The 14,706-nt window shown below is 47.9% G+C and overlaps 1 protein-coding gene across 3 annotated transcripts in view; it reads left to right on the top strand.

Moving 5' to 3' along the window:
• CFAP65 (cilia and flagella associated protein 65) overlaps positions 1–14,706 on the top strand; it is a 30,650-nt gene that overhangs the window by 6,432 nt on the left and 9,512 nt on the right. For all 3 annotated transcript variants that reach the window (XM_065070735.1, XM_021290639.2, XM_065070736.1), the window contains exons 9-22: positions 313–578; positions 1,074–1,274; positions 1,668–2,030; positions 3,051–3,188; positions 4,077–4,322; positions 4,733–4,957; positions 5,621–5,773; positions 6,699–6,864; positions 7,248–7,376; positions 8,278–8,497; positions 9,303–9,431; positions 9,731–9,907; positions 10,588–10,654; positions 14,458–14,568. In XM_065070735.1, the coding sequence (XP_064926807.1) occupies positions 313–578; positions 1,074–1,274; positions 1,668–2,030; positions 3,051–3,188; positions 4,077–4,322; positions 4,733–4,957; positions 5,621–5,773; positions 6,699–6,864; positions 7,248–7,376; positions 8,278–8,497; positions 9,303–9,431; positions 9,731–9,907; positions 10,588–10,654; positions 14,458–14,568 (2,591 nt within the window). The remainder of the gene's footprint in view (positions 1–312; positions 579–1,073; positions 1,275–1,667; positions 2,031–3,050; positions 3,189–4,076; positions 4,323–4,732; positions 4,958–5,620; positions 5,774–6,698; positions 6,865–7,247; positions 7,377–8,277; positions 8,498–9,302; positions 9,432–9,730; positions 9,908–10,587; positions 10,655–14,457; positions 14,569–14,706) is intronic.

The raw sequence follows: 14,706 nt of genomic DNA, 5'->3' as shown, positions 1-14,706 counted from the left end.
TAAAAGCCTTTCCTGTTTCTCTATGTCTTCTTAGCGCTACAGGGGAAGGGCTAGTGCTTGGGCAAGGACTAAGGACTGTCACAGCCTTCAGTCATAACCTACCTTCTGCGGGGACCCAGGCTGTTTCCTGGTGCACTGTTTGGGGTATATACTTGCCTGAGACAGATGTGGGGCTGTTGGAAGTGAATGTCCAACTGTTTTCTAGGGCTGGTGAGTTTGCCAGTGAGGTCATTCTGGTTTGGTAAGATCAGTTAATTGCAGCAGTGACTTGTGACATGTTGACAGGATCTGTCTTGCATGTTGTTGTGCTAGGTCCCTTAGTATTCCTGCACCAACACTCTGTGGACTTCGACTGGATCAACCTTGGGGAAAGTTCAATGCAGACGCTGAAAATCAGCAACACCTCAGATGTCTCGGCCTATTACCAGTTTGATATTGATGGCAGAGGGAGCGTCTTCTCCTTGGATCGCCCCTGTGGAGTCTTGGAGGGTGCAACAACACTAGTGCTGAAGGTGACCTTTCGACCTACTCACCCCATCAGCTATCATCGCAGAGTGGTGTGCCTTGTCCATCATCAGGTATGAGAGGCAAAGTGTGGTTTCATGGCTGTGACACCTCAGAGGGCTCCTCCAGTGCAACCCACCAGGGCTGGCCTCTCATTTAGCAGCCCCCCAAATCTCTTCCCACTGCATTTCCATTGATACCTGTCCTGGGCCCTTGTTGAGCAGAATCCCTGTGGTGCAGGTTCCTATCAGCAGTAGAGGGCTGATGTGGACAGGCAGTCAGTAATGCCTATGGGTGGGGTGAGCTGCATCTTCAGTGGCTCCTGTCCGTTTAGGTCTCTGAGTTAAATTTGTCTGCACAGCTGTGCACTGAGTGCCTTCAACTTTCACTCCAGTTTCAATAAAGTTCTTGGGCCACATTAAGACATAAAGCAAATGGCAGTCTAACATTGCAGATGGTAAGCCTTTGCCAGGTGTGGTTTTGGAAGTGAGGTACTAGGATGGTGTAGCTCTCAAAACAAATACATAAATGCAGTTTATTTCTTTTTATCCTTTCTGGTGTTTTCCCAGGAACCTATGTATGTGGACTTCTTTGGTACCTGCCATTCAGACACAGTTAAGCCAGCCATCCTTCAGGCAAAACACCTCTCCTGGTACCGAACCAACATGGTGAGGGGACTGACCTTGTACCCCCCTGATATCCTGAGTGTGATGCTGAAGGATGGAAAGTTGCTGATGGATGAAAAGGGAGCCCTCATGCTGCCCCCTGAGGTATGAGCTGCCCTCCCTGCAGTAGATACTCCTGTGCTGTTCTCTGCAAATGTTGGGACTCTGTTGCACAGGCCAGACAGAAGAAGGACTTGCAGGTGCCAGACTGAATTATTTAGTATCTCTGTTGTTAATGTTCCTAGCGCACACCAAGCTCATCTACTAAGCCACTTCCTGGCTTTAACTCAATCACAGGGTCTTCTTTTGCTTCCTGTGGTTTCAGGTTGAGGACTGGCTTACAAACAGGAACCTCCATGAAGCCAAGACTTTGAGCTGTCCTGATAACTGTTACTGAAGTGCATCTTACGTGCCCTCTTTCTTGTGAAGGCAATCAGGACTGTAGTGCCTGGTGTCTCCCACTTCCTCTGCTCACCCTGAGATCTTTTCATCCTGCAGATCCCTGAGGACAAAGCTCCCAAGGAATACTTTGAAGCCAGTCCCGTGAATGAATATTTCTATGATGGTGTAAACAGCGACCTGGCCTTGTTTCTTCCTCATGTTAGTGTCACCCCCAAGGAGTATGATTTTGGTTGCTGTGTGCCACTCCACAAGGTAGAACCGCTTCCTCTCTGTGTGACCAACCACACCAAAGGAAAGATCACTGTTGCCTGGACTACAATCCATGACAGTGCCTTCCAAGTGAGCCCCGAAATCTGTGACATACCACCTTTGAAGTCTTCAGCCTTCCGTGTCCTTTTCCAGCCCACTCAGCTCAACAGTCTCTATGCAGCGGAGCTGGAAGGTTTTGCCTTCTACAAGGTTAGTAGGAATTGCTAGGACCAGTTTCCAGAGAGGGCCTGACAAGAGACTGCAGGCTGAAGGCTTTGGGGGAGTTAAAAGTCAGTGGAACCTTTCATTTTGAGTTTGGCAAACTGGCATCTTTACTAACTCCTTTGGCTGTTGTTTTGATATGCTGGTGGGCTAAAATGTCTTCTTCGCCTGTGTGCTCGCAAAGATAAATCAGCAAAGCAAACCACAGCTCATGCATATGGACAGTTGTACTTGCTCTTACTCTCAGTAACTGTGAAGTAATGTGCACCTCACTGAAGAAGGAATTACTGTGAGTTACTGCATTATTAGCATAGATGGGAACCTGCACAAGGATGGTTGTTCTGGCCTGAGTGATGGGTAGTAACTTGTTTTTTTTCGCTTGGCCCTCCACAAGTAAAGCTGCTGAAGGCACTGTGTATCACTGCAGCCTCTCCTCCCATGTGGTGTGGGATTCCTATCACAGGAGGCTGCAATTGCAGGAGTTTTAGCACTCAGAAACTCCCTGGTAGACGAGAGAGATCTTCATTATGTTGTTGATTATCCTTCTTGAATTTTTTTCCATTTTAAGCCTGTGTGGAGGATACCTGGGAGTAACCTTAGGGTCAGGAGGTTTTTAGGCTCAGGTAAAGGATAGATTATTATTTTCAGTGACTCTTTAAGTTCTAACTCTAGCACCTGCAAGTATCTCAAATAGCACTACAGTGTCTGTCAATCCTTCTTCCCTAAGGCAACTCTTGTGGTATCACAGAATAGGATGGATAGGTTCTTCTGCTTCAAAGTCGCTCAGTGGTCTTTTAGGTCTGAAATGTAGTTATATGGGCAAGTGGGACTTACCTGTGTTCCTTATCTGGCACTGGTCAGTCCTTCTTCCCTGAGAAAGTCAATTCCTCAGCCCCAGGGATCCCATGGAAACAAACTGCCGCTAGTGATGACCCATGCACTTGGAGGCACTTTGCCACACGGCCTTCCCCCATGAACTGTGTTCTGTCCCTTGCATGCCTCCTGCAGGTGCTGAGACACTACAGCAACATAGAGGAGGATGCCACCATCTGTCCATCTTGGTGCCTGACTGTCAGGCTGAGAGCGCACACCTATGAGGCAGGACGGGAGCATTTCATTCCACAGTACATACTGGATGTGCCCAAGGTGTGTAACTGGTTGAAGCTTGGATTTTTGCAAAGACACTCATTGTTTACCTCTGAAGTCTTTATCTGCTATTGCACCATACTAAAATGTGGCTTAAGTGGTTTCTGATGGTGTGGAGACTCCGGCTTTGGAACAGAGGTAGGACGCTCTTTTTCCTAACACTCCTCCAGTGTGATAGGTTGGCACTGAGCATCTCCATAGCTCCGAGAGGAAAGCTGTTGGAGTCTTATTCCTTGGGTGTAGGCACTGACAGGAGTGCTTAGTCCTCTCCTGGGAGCCTTGGACACTCTGTGTGCACATAGGCAAATGGAGGGCAGCACACAGAATCCACATTTACAGAAAATAGGTGTTTGCAAGGTGGAGTGGAATTTTCCCTGACTGTCCGTGCTGTTTCTGTAGCACAAGAAAGTATTGTTCCTATGAGGTAAAGTGAAATCTGACCCTAGGAAGTAAGAATTGTCTTGAAAACCTCTTACAAAATCTCCTCAGTTAGTTCAGGACATGCAGCCTGTATCTGATATGCATGAACTGGAACAAATTCCAGCCTGCTGGAATTCTCAATCCAGGAGGTCACTGTCCATGCAGAGGCTGCAGGTCCCAGCAAGCAGTTCACTTACTGGATGAACAGAAAGCATTGCATAAGTAAAGGCACTTCATTGGTCCCACGAGCCTGTGAAAGGTGAGGGCCACTGTGGGAAGGTAAAAGAACATACTTTTTATACCCTGGGGTGATTTCCTTTCTTTCCTTGAAGAGATGCAGCTACAGAGTTCTCCATAGGCTCAGGATAGTGCTTGTTGAAACCTGGAATTCAACATAGCAAAAGCTTTTTCTTTGAGCTGGTTTTCTTACACCCAGTGCAAACAACCCTTCTTGCTTGTCTCCACCAGACTTTTCCTCCTGTGGCTCCTGACACTGATACCTGCTGTAGTATGCTGCTCTCGAACACAGGTGCCTCACTGATAACCTTCAGTGTGGATCAAGCTGCTTGCCCTTCTGTCTTGGTCAAGCCCCACTCAGGACACATCATTCCAGGAGGCCACCAGATTTTCTTTCTCTCCACTCACCCAGTTAACACAGTCTCACAGCAGCATGTCCTGCCTTTGCAGCTGAACTCCTGTCCTGGATACACCAAGGTAGGGAGAGGGAATTTGAAGATGGTGGGAAAGGTTTGTTTCCTTGTAGTCTTCCATTTTTACAGTGACTGCACTGTGACCCCTGCTATAACTCATAATGGTTAGTTTGGGTGTTTCCCTTTGGAAATAAGAATTAAATAACATTTAAGATGGGGTCAACATTGCAGATAGAATGTGGGTGTGGTACCAGATATCCTGTAATCTTTGTTCCCTTGTGTTTCCATCTCCTGGAATGTACTATACTGTGCTCAGAGCCCTCCTTGACGGCACAACCTAGAGTCCTTCTCCTCCTCCTTCAGACCCAGTTTGTTCTTGCTTCTCTCTTGGAAGGAGCAGCATCTTTGTAAAGTTCCTCCAGGGGTAGCTGAGACTTATAGCTAATGTCTGTTATTTTTCCCTTAATTCCATAGGAGATTGATCTCCGGAGTTGTGGGGAGTCCCTTCTCTTGCTCTTAGAAGGTGATGGAAATCTGTACTTCAAGCCTGTCTATATAGGGACCTCCTCAACACGAATGTATACCATAAAAAACTGCACAAGGCTACCCATGGTTTTCACATGGAAGATCCATCAATCTGACAGCAAAATCCTGTCTGTCACGCCCACTGCAGGGATCCTTCATCCTTATGAAGCCATGGTAAGCTCAGGTTCTACCCGACTTGTATTTTGCTCTCTACAATACAGCTGTGGAGTGTTTAGAACAGAAATGTGAGGGCTGCCAGTCATTCGGTCATTAATGCAAAAGTTTGAGAATACCAGTCAGTGTTTTAGTGTGGGTTGCTAGCCAGCATCTGCAGTCATGCTGGTTCCTACAATGTGGATTTTCCCAAACATGATCACATCCTCTTCGGCTACGGGGGTCTTAAGCAGGCACTAGTTAATTATACTTGGTGGGACCAGGCGTTAACACAGCAGCAACTTTGTTGTCCACCAGGAGATGTTAATAGATGGAGGTCAAATGGGAGCACAAGAGAGTTTGTGATGATGTTCTTCTGTTCTTCCACATGTAAATTCAGGTTCTAAAGTTCTACTGTATTCTCTGAGTGCTCTTCGAGAGCAGCATGGACTAGCATATCATTATGGCTTTGAACATCTGAATGTGCATTCCCATGATGAACCTTTGACACAGATAGAGATGGTGGAGGCCCAAAGTGAGAGTGTCTCCAGAGCTGCCTGTAGAGGACTAGGTTAGCTACAGTGGAGGAAGGGACTGTGCATTTGCATACAACTATTGTGGTTTATAGGCTTGGCTCTGATCTGGAGCTCCTGTGAGCACTCTCTTTCCTTCTTGTGATTTCAGGCTCAGGCATGGGCTTTCACTCCTGACAAGGAGACAAAGTATGTGCTGCGAGCTATGGTGTTTGTGAGTAGGAAAAGCCCAGACTCTGTGTCTTCCGAAAGTGTTTCTTATGCCTTACGGATTGTTGGAGAGGGGATGCTGGGCACTATCAGGGTAAGGAACTGGGGTCCACTGGGTAGTAGGAGGGGTACTACGGTGGAATGGGGGTCTTGGGCTTCTTTTTGCACAACCCGTACTGGAGACAACCAACATTTACAGTAAAATTCCCAGATGTTGCTTTCAGTGAAGATGAAAGCACTGATTCTGGCAGCTTAATGACAACAGCATGAGGTAAATGTCCTGCCAGTTCAAATGTGACCTACCTGAACCCTCCAAGATCACTCTCGACTCCTCTGTTCCAGATTGAACTGAGCAAGCCATTTGGCTCCTTGGGACTCCCAGCTCTCTGTTTGTTCTGTCTGCTCTCCTTCTGCATTTCTTCTGCTGTCAGACTGATTGTTAGATATACTGGATCTAACAGTTAAAGTGGTGTGGCCAGCACACATCCCCTTGGATTTCCTCCTATAATCTGCAGATCTGTGCATCGACCTTCATTTTTCAGGCAGGTTTCCTAAGGAACCAGGCCTAAATAAAATAATACTTTTGTAAGTCATTGCCCAGTGTCAATCATGTTGGACGGATGGGTAGAAATGTCTTAGAGGTGTTTAGTCACTATTAATTGCATGTGAGTGAATGACTAGCCGAAAGAGAGGGGGACTTTTAATTCAGTCATGGAGGGACCAGCAGACTTGTCCCAGGTGCAGCTGGCCAGCTAGTGTCCTCACAGCCCCAAATGTGCTGCATCCTACCCAGCCAGCAGCCCAAATAACAGAGAGAGGCTTTGGAGGAGGGATTGCATCCCTTGCAGCTCCGTTCCAACATCTCCCAGGGAATGACAGGTCCTACACAAAGTAGAGAGCCCTTTGCACTGCACTGTGCATGCCAAGGGATCAGCACATGGTGAGAGAAGTGGTGGTTACACTTGACTGCTATGCTCAACGTGTGCCAGTGATATTTGAACTGTGGGTTTGAATTCCAGGCACAAAAGGAGCACCTGGACCTTGGGAATGTTCTGGTTGGTGACCTGCAAAGCTGCAGCATTGCACTGCTAAATGATGGGAACTGTTCTCTGAAGTACATCCTCGGTGTGGAACAACGGATCACTGGGCCTTGTGACCCTGAGGAGGTCTGCAGCGATCCACTTGGTACTGTAATGGAAATAGCATGGGATGGGGTCTTGGCCTTCCCCTCTTTTCTGCAAATTTGTTCTAGCATGAACTCAGAGGCTGGGCTGCTTGCTGACTAGATTGCATTGATTCTCTTAAGTGTCTTAAGGTACCCATGGTTCATATGATAAAAGTATGCTTGAGAAGACATGAGACAATCTCCACATGTTGGTACAGCAAAGTAGCTTGTTTCGTGCTTTGCAAGTGGTAGCAACATTTCATTGTCATGTTCATGACTAGGCACAGTTGAGGGGACAGTGGCTTGAGTGCAGGTAGGCTTGGGAAGCTGTGAGCTGAATGTATGTGTGGTGTAAGAGAGATCAGTGATGCCAAGAGCTCATATCACCTTTTCTCTCCTGCAGCTTTAGAACTGGAACACTCCAGAGGGACAATCCCTGCAAGGTCAAAAGCTCTTGTTCGAATAACAGTCAGGCCAGCCCGTAGGCTGCATTACACCTGGTCAATCAAATATGCTATTTGCAACCCCACAGGTGAGAGATGGGTATTTTGGGAAAATTATTCCCTCCCAGCCAAGTAGACTGTGCTTTCACAGGGTGAGCTGTGCAATTCCCAGTGTATGAGTCCTGCCTGAAGAAATCCCTGGGCTGAGCAGTTAACCAGAGCTGGATCCTACGTGCTGTCTCCTTTTTGCTGCACCTTTGGGGGTTAGATGTGATTGAGCCATGAGACAGACAGGGAGAGCTCCAAGTTTTCTGCTGCTGTGGTCACAATATTCCTGCTCCTTTGCGTGATCATGGCTTTCTACAACGTGTCCTGAAACATATTCTGAGAGCTTCATGCAACCAGTCCTATGCATGGGGTCCTTTTTGCGGGTCTTGATTGGTGTCTGTATGAGAAAGAATGCAGTTGAACTAGAAAAGGCATGGAGAGGGGCAACAGGGTTGATCAGAGGTGGGGAACAGCATTTTGTGACAGTGACACATTTGTACAAGAAAAGAGTAGTGAGAAAAGGAGTTTCCACCTTGGAAAGAGGAAAACAACAATGCCACATGAATGATGTGGAAAAGACAAGATATGAACAACTGGTTATGATTTTTCAGTTTGAAAACTAGAGGCACTTCATAAAATGACAAGGCTGTAGGCTTAAATAAAAAAAGGGAGTTTTCACATAGTGCAGAACTGAACTGTGTAAATACACTGCTTAAAATCACCACATTCATAGTCTTTTGGTTATCTCCTAATACAGAACTCATGGTACAACTAGAACTCAGTGGTTTGGAGGTTTTCAGAAGCTGCCGAAGAAAAGACTGTGCACAAGTCCTGTTTGTTCTTTCTTTCTTTGGTCTGGGTAGGACATCTCTCCATTTAGCTGCCCCGTAATGGTACCTGTTTTGGCAACTTTTTGGTGTTTCTTTCTCTCTCAATCTACAGATCTTGCGAGCACAAAAGAGGAGCAGCGGCCCCTCTGCTGCGTCGTAGCAACAGGCATCTACCCAACGTTCTGCATCACAGATGCCTGTTCAGCAGGGAGTGCCAGCGGTATCAGCAAGTCACACCTCTGGAGGCTCTTTTCCTTGGACACACTGAATGAGTACTTGGAGCGAGACCCAGCTCCCAGTGAGCTCACCTACAGAGTTCCCACAAGGCACAGGTGAGACAAGGAGATGACTCAATGAATCTTTCAGTTCCTTTCACAAACCAGACAGATGCTTTAGCCATTGGCTTGCTTTGCAGCTCACTGCTGTGTGGCACAGCGTTCTTATATCCTAGCCTCTACAAGCAGTTTATCACCTCCGCTTATCTGCTTACCCGCCCTAGAGAGGAGCCACATAAACAAAGAATAATTTAATTGCAATGGACCTCTGAAAGTCTCTGGTCCAATCCCTTGCTCAAAGCAGGAACAACTAGATCAGGGCTCAGATCCTTGTCCAGTTCAGTGCTGAATATTTCTAAGGATGAAGAAACTGCAGCTTGTCTGGGCACCTGCTTCCAGTGTTTGATCACTGTCATGGTAAAAACCTTTTTGCATACTATCTGATCGGAATGTCTTGTGTTGCAGCTTATTCAGTTGCCTTCTCTGCTCTATAAGACTGAAGAAAGACAGGTCTCTTAGTTGCAGCTTGTAAATAACATGCTCCAACCCTCAGTCATCTTGATGGCCCTTCACTGGGTCTGCTCCAGTATGCCAGTGAGTTCCTTGTACTGGGAAGCTGAAAAGAGGCCTCAGCTAAGCAGGACTCCCAGAGCCTCCATGTGTGCCACTCACTCTCATTAGGCATATATTAAAAAAATAGATGAAATCTAAGGGTCTTCCTTACACCAAAAAGGGCCAAGAACATAAGGTCAGAGAAGAGTTATAAGGAAGAGAGCCAGTGTAGAACGACTCTTTGTCCTGTCATGCCCTGCCAACCTTTTCTTCTGTCCCAATTTATCTCTTCTTTCTCTCCTGTGACCAGCACATGCTTGATCCCTCCTGTGTACACCCCTCTCCTGCTGGACTTCAACTTTGGGGCTGCCCCAATAGGCTCAGAGCCTGCCCTTGTGATGCTTCTGATGGTGAACAAGGGTGTGGTGCCTGTGGAGTGGTAAGTAATGCTTGCTGGAGCCCAGCCTGCTTTCTGGGGTCTGCCTGGGGACATGGAAATGCTCACAGGGGCCAGGAGACCTTTGCAAATTAATAGGGTGAATTTTGTAGGTATGGCTTGCCTTGTGGAGCTGTGACTGTTGGTGGGTCTGAGTGCCAGGCAAGCAAGGGGTGCCAGACAGTTCTGATGAAACATGCTGTGTCCAGCAGCTGGGCAGAGCCTGGCTGAACTGAATATGCTGACCATAGCCCTGGGGAAGTTGTGTGTCCCTCCTGCTGAGCAGGTGGTTTGTTCCCTAGGGCCTTCTTGTTTCCTTCTGATCAGAAGATGGACATGGAGCACTGGGCAGAGGATGTTGAATTTAGCCTTCATGAGCTGCACCAGATGAGAATTCAGGATAACCAGCTCTTCAGCATTTCTCCAAAGTCAGGGAAACTTCTTCCAGGACAGGAGCAATCACTCCAGCTCTCACACAGGTGACGTCAACTCCCTGTACTTCAGGGCTTTATGCTTCATGCCAGGACAGCACCTGCCACCAGTCCCCTGTATTTCCATGCCAGACACTTTCCCTTCACATGTCCATTGCCCAGCAGGGACTGGACAATTAAAATGTCCCTGATGATGCCCAGTTTCTGGACTCCACAAAGCTTGTCTTCCTCAGGGGTATGTTATTAATGTGCTTAAATGCTGCAGCGCAAGAGGCATTTAGTGTGGCATGCTGGGGACACTGCTCCGCCTTGATCTGGCAGCTGGGGAGACAGACAAGATGCTGCACTTCTGGTGGTTTTGACTATACAGTGATATTCTTATTTTTGTCATCTACTGTAGTTGCTAGCCCTTGTGTGCCTGTGGAGGGTACAAAGAAAGCTGAACACCTCCCCTTTCACAGCAGACTTGGTATGACAAGTACTGGCATTTCAAATGGTGTTGGCCCAGGAGCTTGGGTCCCTAAATTGGCGTATAACTGAAAAATCAGCATTGCATCACTTGTTCCCACCCAAACACAATGCTCCCCCTCCCTCTCTCACTGGCCCTTATGCAACCATGACTCTTTAGCTGGGAAGTGGATTGTCTCTAATATACTGTGTGACCCTGATTCTACCACCCTGGGCACAAGGTTGATTTGTAATGTTTTTCTCTCCTCCTGCACTGCTAGACATGATTTCATTGGCACTGATCACCTCCCTGTCTTGCTGAAGGTTTCCTATGGCCATGAGATTCTGGTAAGTTTGCAGGTAACTCTTCCTTTTGTTTGCAGAACAGCAGCAGGTAGGAATGGAGTTACAAGGTGTTTTCCCCAGAAGCTGTATGGCATGCAGGGGGCTGTGGCCCTCCTGTGGAATCTGCGCTGGCCAGGCAATAACACAGGGCCAAGCAGAGACATAAAACCGACATTCTGACAAACTCATGGTTCCAGCACAGTGTGATGTGGCAGTGTGCTGGCTAAGTGGCCCTTGGGTGCAGCTGGTTCCTTTTTATTTTATTGGTGGTGTTAGTGCAGAATTGCTTCTTCCTTCAAGCCAAATCCAAGTCCAAAACAGCCCTCCTGGTTTTTACAGTCCCTGCATGCTTTCCACACTCAAGTATATCTCACGGTCAGGATTTTTGTGCTTGCTTCCCCACATTTCTTCTGTCTCACCATGAGTTCTTCCACGCAGTGATCCAGGAGTTCAGTTCTGCAGCCCATCTGACATCTTTCATATGCAGCTTTCCGTCTCATCACCTCTCTACACTCTTGAAAACCCCCTGGAATGTGCTTTTCTGCAAAAGTACCACCTGCACTGGCTGCAGTTTGGTGACATATATGCTGGCAAAGGGTTGGCAGAACATCCTCCAGGTATGGAGGCAGCTGCTTCCCCAGGCCCAGAATGTACTCAGTGCACTCCTGGTTGGCTGTTCATGCTGCAGCCCTCATGCCTCTGCCCACCCACTTATTTCTCCTTGCCAGTGGTGGAGGAGCTTCCTACTTATTCTTCCTGCTCTGCTGCTTGCTAAAGCATCCCAGAGCTGGTCTGTGGTGTGTTTTCCCTGAGCATTTCCTCAGGCCTGGAACTAATTTCTCTCTCTCCCCCTCCCTCAAACTGTCAGTTAGAGTCAAAGTACCTTGTGCTCTGCCAGGCACAGCTCATGCCCGGCTGAGCCTTTCTGTCTCTGAAGTTTCCTATGAGACCATTGTGTTCACACATCTCTTTTATTTTTATTTTCTTTCAGGACTGTTGTCAGCTGAAAATCCAACCCTTTGACTAAGCTGTTCAAACAGCGGCTTAACTGTGCCTTCCCCCAAAGCCCTTGGACAGGCTCCCTGTGCTCTGCCTGCCTGGCACAGTCCCGACAGTGGATGTGAGCATTTCACCAGCTGGCCAGTGAGGGAATAGGCTTTGAAGCACCAGCAGCCTGAAGGGCACACATCTTCTCTTGCCACATAGCCAGTGGCTCTGGTGGCTACCAGAGGCCACCACCCTCATGTTGTCACTGCAGAAGGGGCTGAAAAGGCATGGGAGGCCCTGGGGATGATGAAAAACCCCTGGGTGCATGGGAGCTCTGGTAGCAGGAGGCCAACCCAGAGACCCGGAGCAGTGCAGGTGATCACAACCTGCAGGGATGCACAGTGCCAGTTCTGAACTGCTAATTTCAGAAAGCAGACGTGGAAGAGGCTCCTCCTCCTGCAGAGAGGGCACTTGAGGGGCTGAACACAGTGTGCCTTCATTCCTTTCAGTCACAGCATGAAGAGTGCAGAGCCGCAAGCCCCCATAGCAGAGGCTGCTCTAAGTCCACTCACATGCCAGAGTTGAACAGATCCTCACCTGGTAATCTGGTGAAATGTGCAGAATATATGTTAGCCTGAAGGGAAGCGAAGGCCATAATGTCACCCCAAAAGTTAAGCTTTGGAAATTTGAGATAGCAACAATAAGCAGAGGTGGAGACCATAGAACTGGTGTTGATGGGTTCTGTCAAATTCCAAATTGCCCGGCTTCAGAGTGGTGATGTTAGCCAGCTGCAACCCAGTGCATGATTTTTGGGGAGGTCCAAACTCACCTCTGTGGTGGCTCTACCGTTGTTGACAGATTTTGACCTCCTGCCCCTCTGCTTCCCCAACAGAGTCTGCTTCATCTTGAGGATGAGCTCCCTCTCCTTTACTCCTTCCCCACTCAGTGGCCACCTTTCAGTCCCGACATGGTTGGATTTACACGTGCTGAAAGGTCCCAAATTGATGTCCTGCTGTCAATTTCTTCTGACCACAGGATAACACTTTTGCAGACTTGGGGGAAATGGGGCCTCCTGCTGCTCTCACAGATCGTCCTTTGTCTCATTGCTGTAGCCCGCTGTAAGAGTGCAGCTGTGACCTTGTTCCCAGAGCTCCAGGACAGTTTAGCCAGGCAGAATCTGCAGCCCTCAGCAGTTTTAGCAGGAACTGCCCAGCTGCCTGCAGGTGTTGCAGGATGAGGTAGGCTGGTTCCCAGAACTTGCTGGATAGAAGGGCTGGATCCCAGGGAAAATCCCTGAGCACAAAGTTTCCATAAACTGGAAGGGTTTGCACTTTACTTCATAGGGGTTAATTAGGTATTGTGAGATGTTGTCACCTGCAGCACATGTTCTCCAGGCAGCTCTCCTCTCTGGGGAATCTGGTGTCTCTGTCCCCTCATGCTCTAAGTCATTGCTGTGGAACGAAGTCTGTGCACTCTGGAAAGAGAATGGATTGCAGCAAGTCTTCACTTTTCCCCATTTTTCTCCTTTTAGCTGATAGTCCTCTAATTGTCACACCCTGCCTCTGTGGAAACTGATGCCAGTTTTTCCTTGGCAGTAGTGGTCTGGTGGAATTCAAGCTGGCTTTTTGACTCAAATAATATAAATGAGTGTTTCACTCCCAAGGCTCAGGGAGGTTTCTGTCCCTTTTTCTCTTGCAGTTTGAAAGTGTCAGCTTATGTCCTTCTCCGATTTTGCATCACATCTGGCTTGCTGAGTCCCTCAGGAGGCTGAATGTTCATGTAATGCTTTGAAAAGATCCCATGTGGGACTTTGTTAGCATTGTATTTCTAGTCTTCTCTCTGTCTTCCCTTTCCTATGGAGCTGAACTGGAACTGGTTATTTTGGAGGAATCAGCATTCTCTGCTCTTGTTGAAGCAGCTAATACAGTGTCTCCTGCTGGTGTTTGTCCAAGGCATCCACCTGCCGTTGCAAGCAAACTCTTACCTTCAAACACCTTCTGCATATGCACTTGAAAGACAGGCATGCTTTGGGCTTAGCTAATTGTGAATTGGAGCACTTTATCTCCCTTTGGCCCATATAGAGACATTACAAACTCTGTGACTGGTTTACAGCCTCTGTCTCTAGGTAGACAGTTCAGGGGTGCTTTGGGGTGATCCTGCAGGAAATCGTGCATCATGACTCATCTCTAGCTTGAATGCAGTTTTCTCAAAATGCAGAATCCTGTGTCCCTACCTTCCATGAACTAGCTCTATAAATCTCTCCACTTTGCTTGAAGTGGCTGGTGGCTGCTTTGCTCACAGGATGCTATTGGTCATCACTTGATCGCTTAAAATTCAGCTGGGATCCTCTTGCAGCTTTTGCCCTGTTAGACACATTCTTGGAGCAGGATGTCCTCCAGAATTAGAACATCCAGATCGTCCTTTCCAAGATGAGGCCATTACTCGCCTGAAATCCTGTCTTTCCAAAGGATTTGGCTGTCACAGCTGCACACTCTCCTATGTACAGTGCGGATACTTTCATTCATGGAGAATTTCTACCATATGCTTGCAAAGAGAAGCACTGAAGCTGGTGCCTGACATAGCAGGGAGAAGAGTACCTTCTCTCTGGACCAAGATGCAAACATTTCGGAGGAGAGCTAACAGGTGGATAGGCCCTCCATCTCCTTGCTTTTTGCTTAGGACACACTGTCCTGGTGTTACCAACTTAAATCTGTAACTGTGTTGTCCTCAGCTTGCGAAGTGTTTAAGAGTCCTTGTGTAGTTGTTAGTGATGTGGCCAAGGCCATGTGAGAAAGTGACTGCGTTTCTTTCTACTGTAGCTGAACTTCAGCGGTGTGACAGTGGAACGGTACCAGCGGTACATTCATTTTGCATCCACTAAACACCTCTTCGAACCCATTGCCATTGGGACCTCCCACCCCCTGACACAGGTGAGTATCTTGGGGCCAAACTCAGCAGCAGTGGACGGAAGGAGCTAGTGGTACCATGTCCCAAGGACAGGCAGCATTTGAGGCATTTCCCAGGAAACAGAATGGCCTCTGCAGGAAAACATCACAGCAGAAGTACGA

The sequence above is a fragment of the Columba livia genome, chromosome 7 (genome assembly GCF_036013475.1).
Source record: "Columba livia isolate bColLiv1 breed racing homer chromosome 7, bColLiv1.pat.W.v2, whole genome shotgun sequence".
NCBI lineage: Eukaryota > Metazoa > Chordata > Aves > Columbiformes > Columbidae > Columba > Columba livia.
The sequence above is the reverse complement of the archived record's forward strand: the minus strand, read 5'-3'. Positions and strand labels throughout refer to the sequence as shown.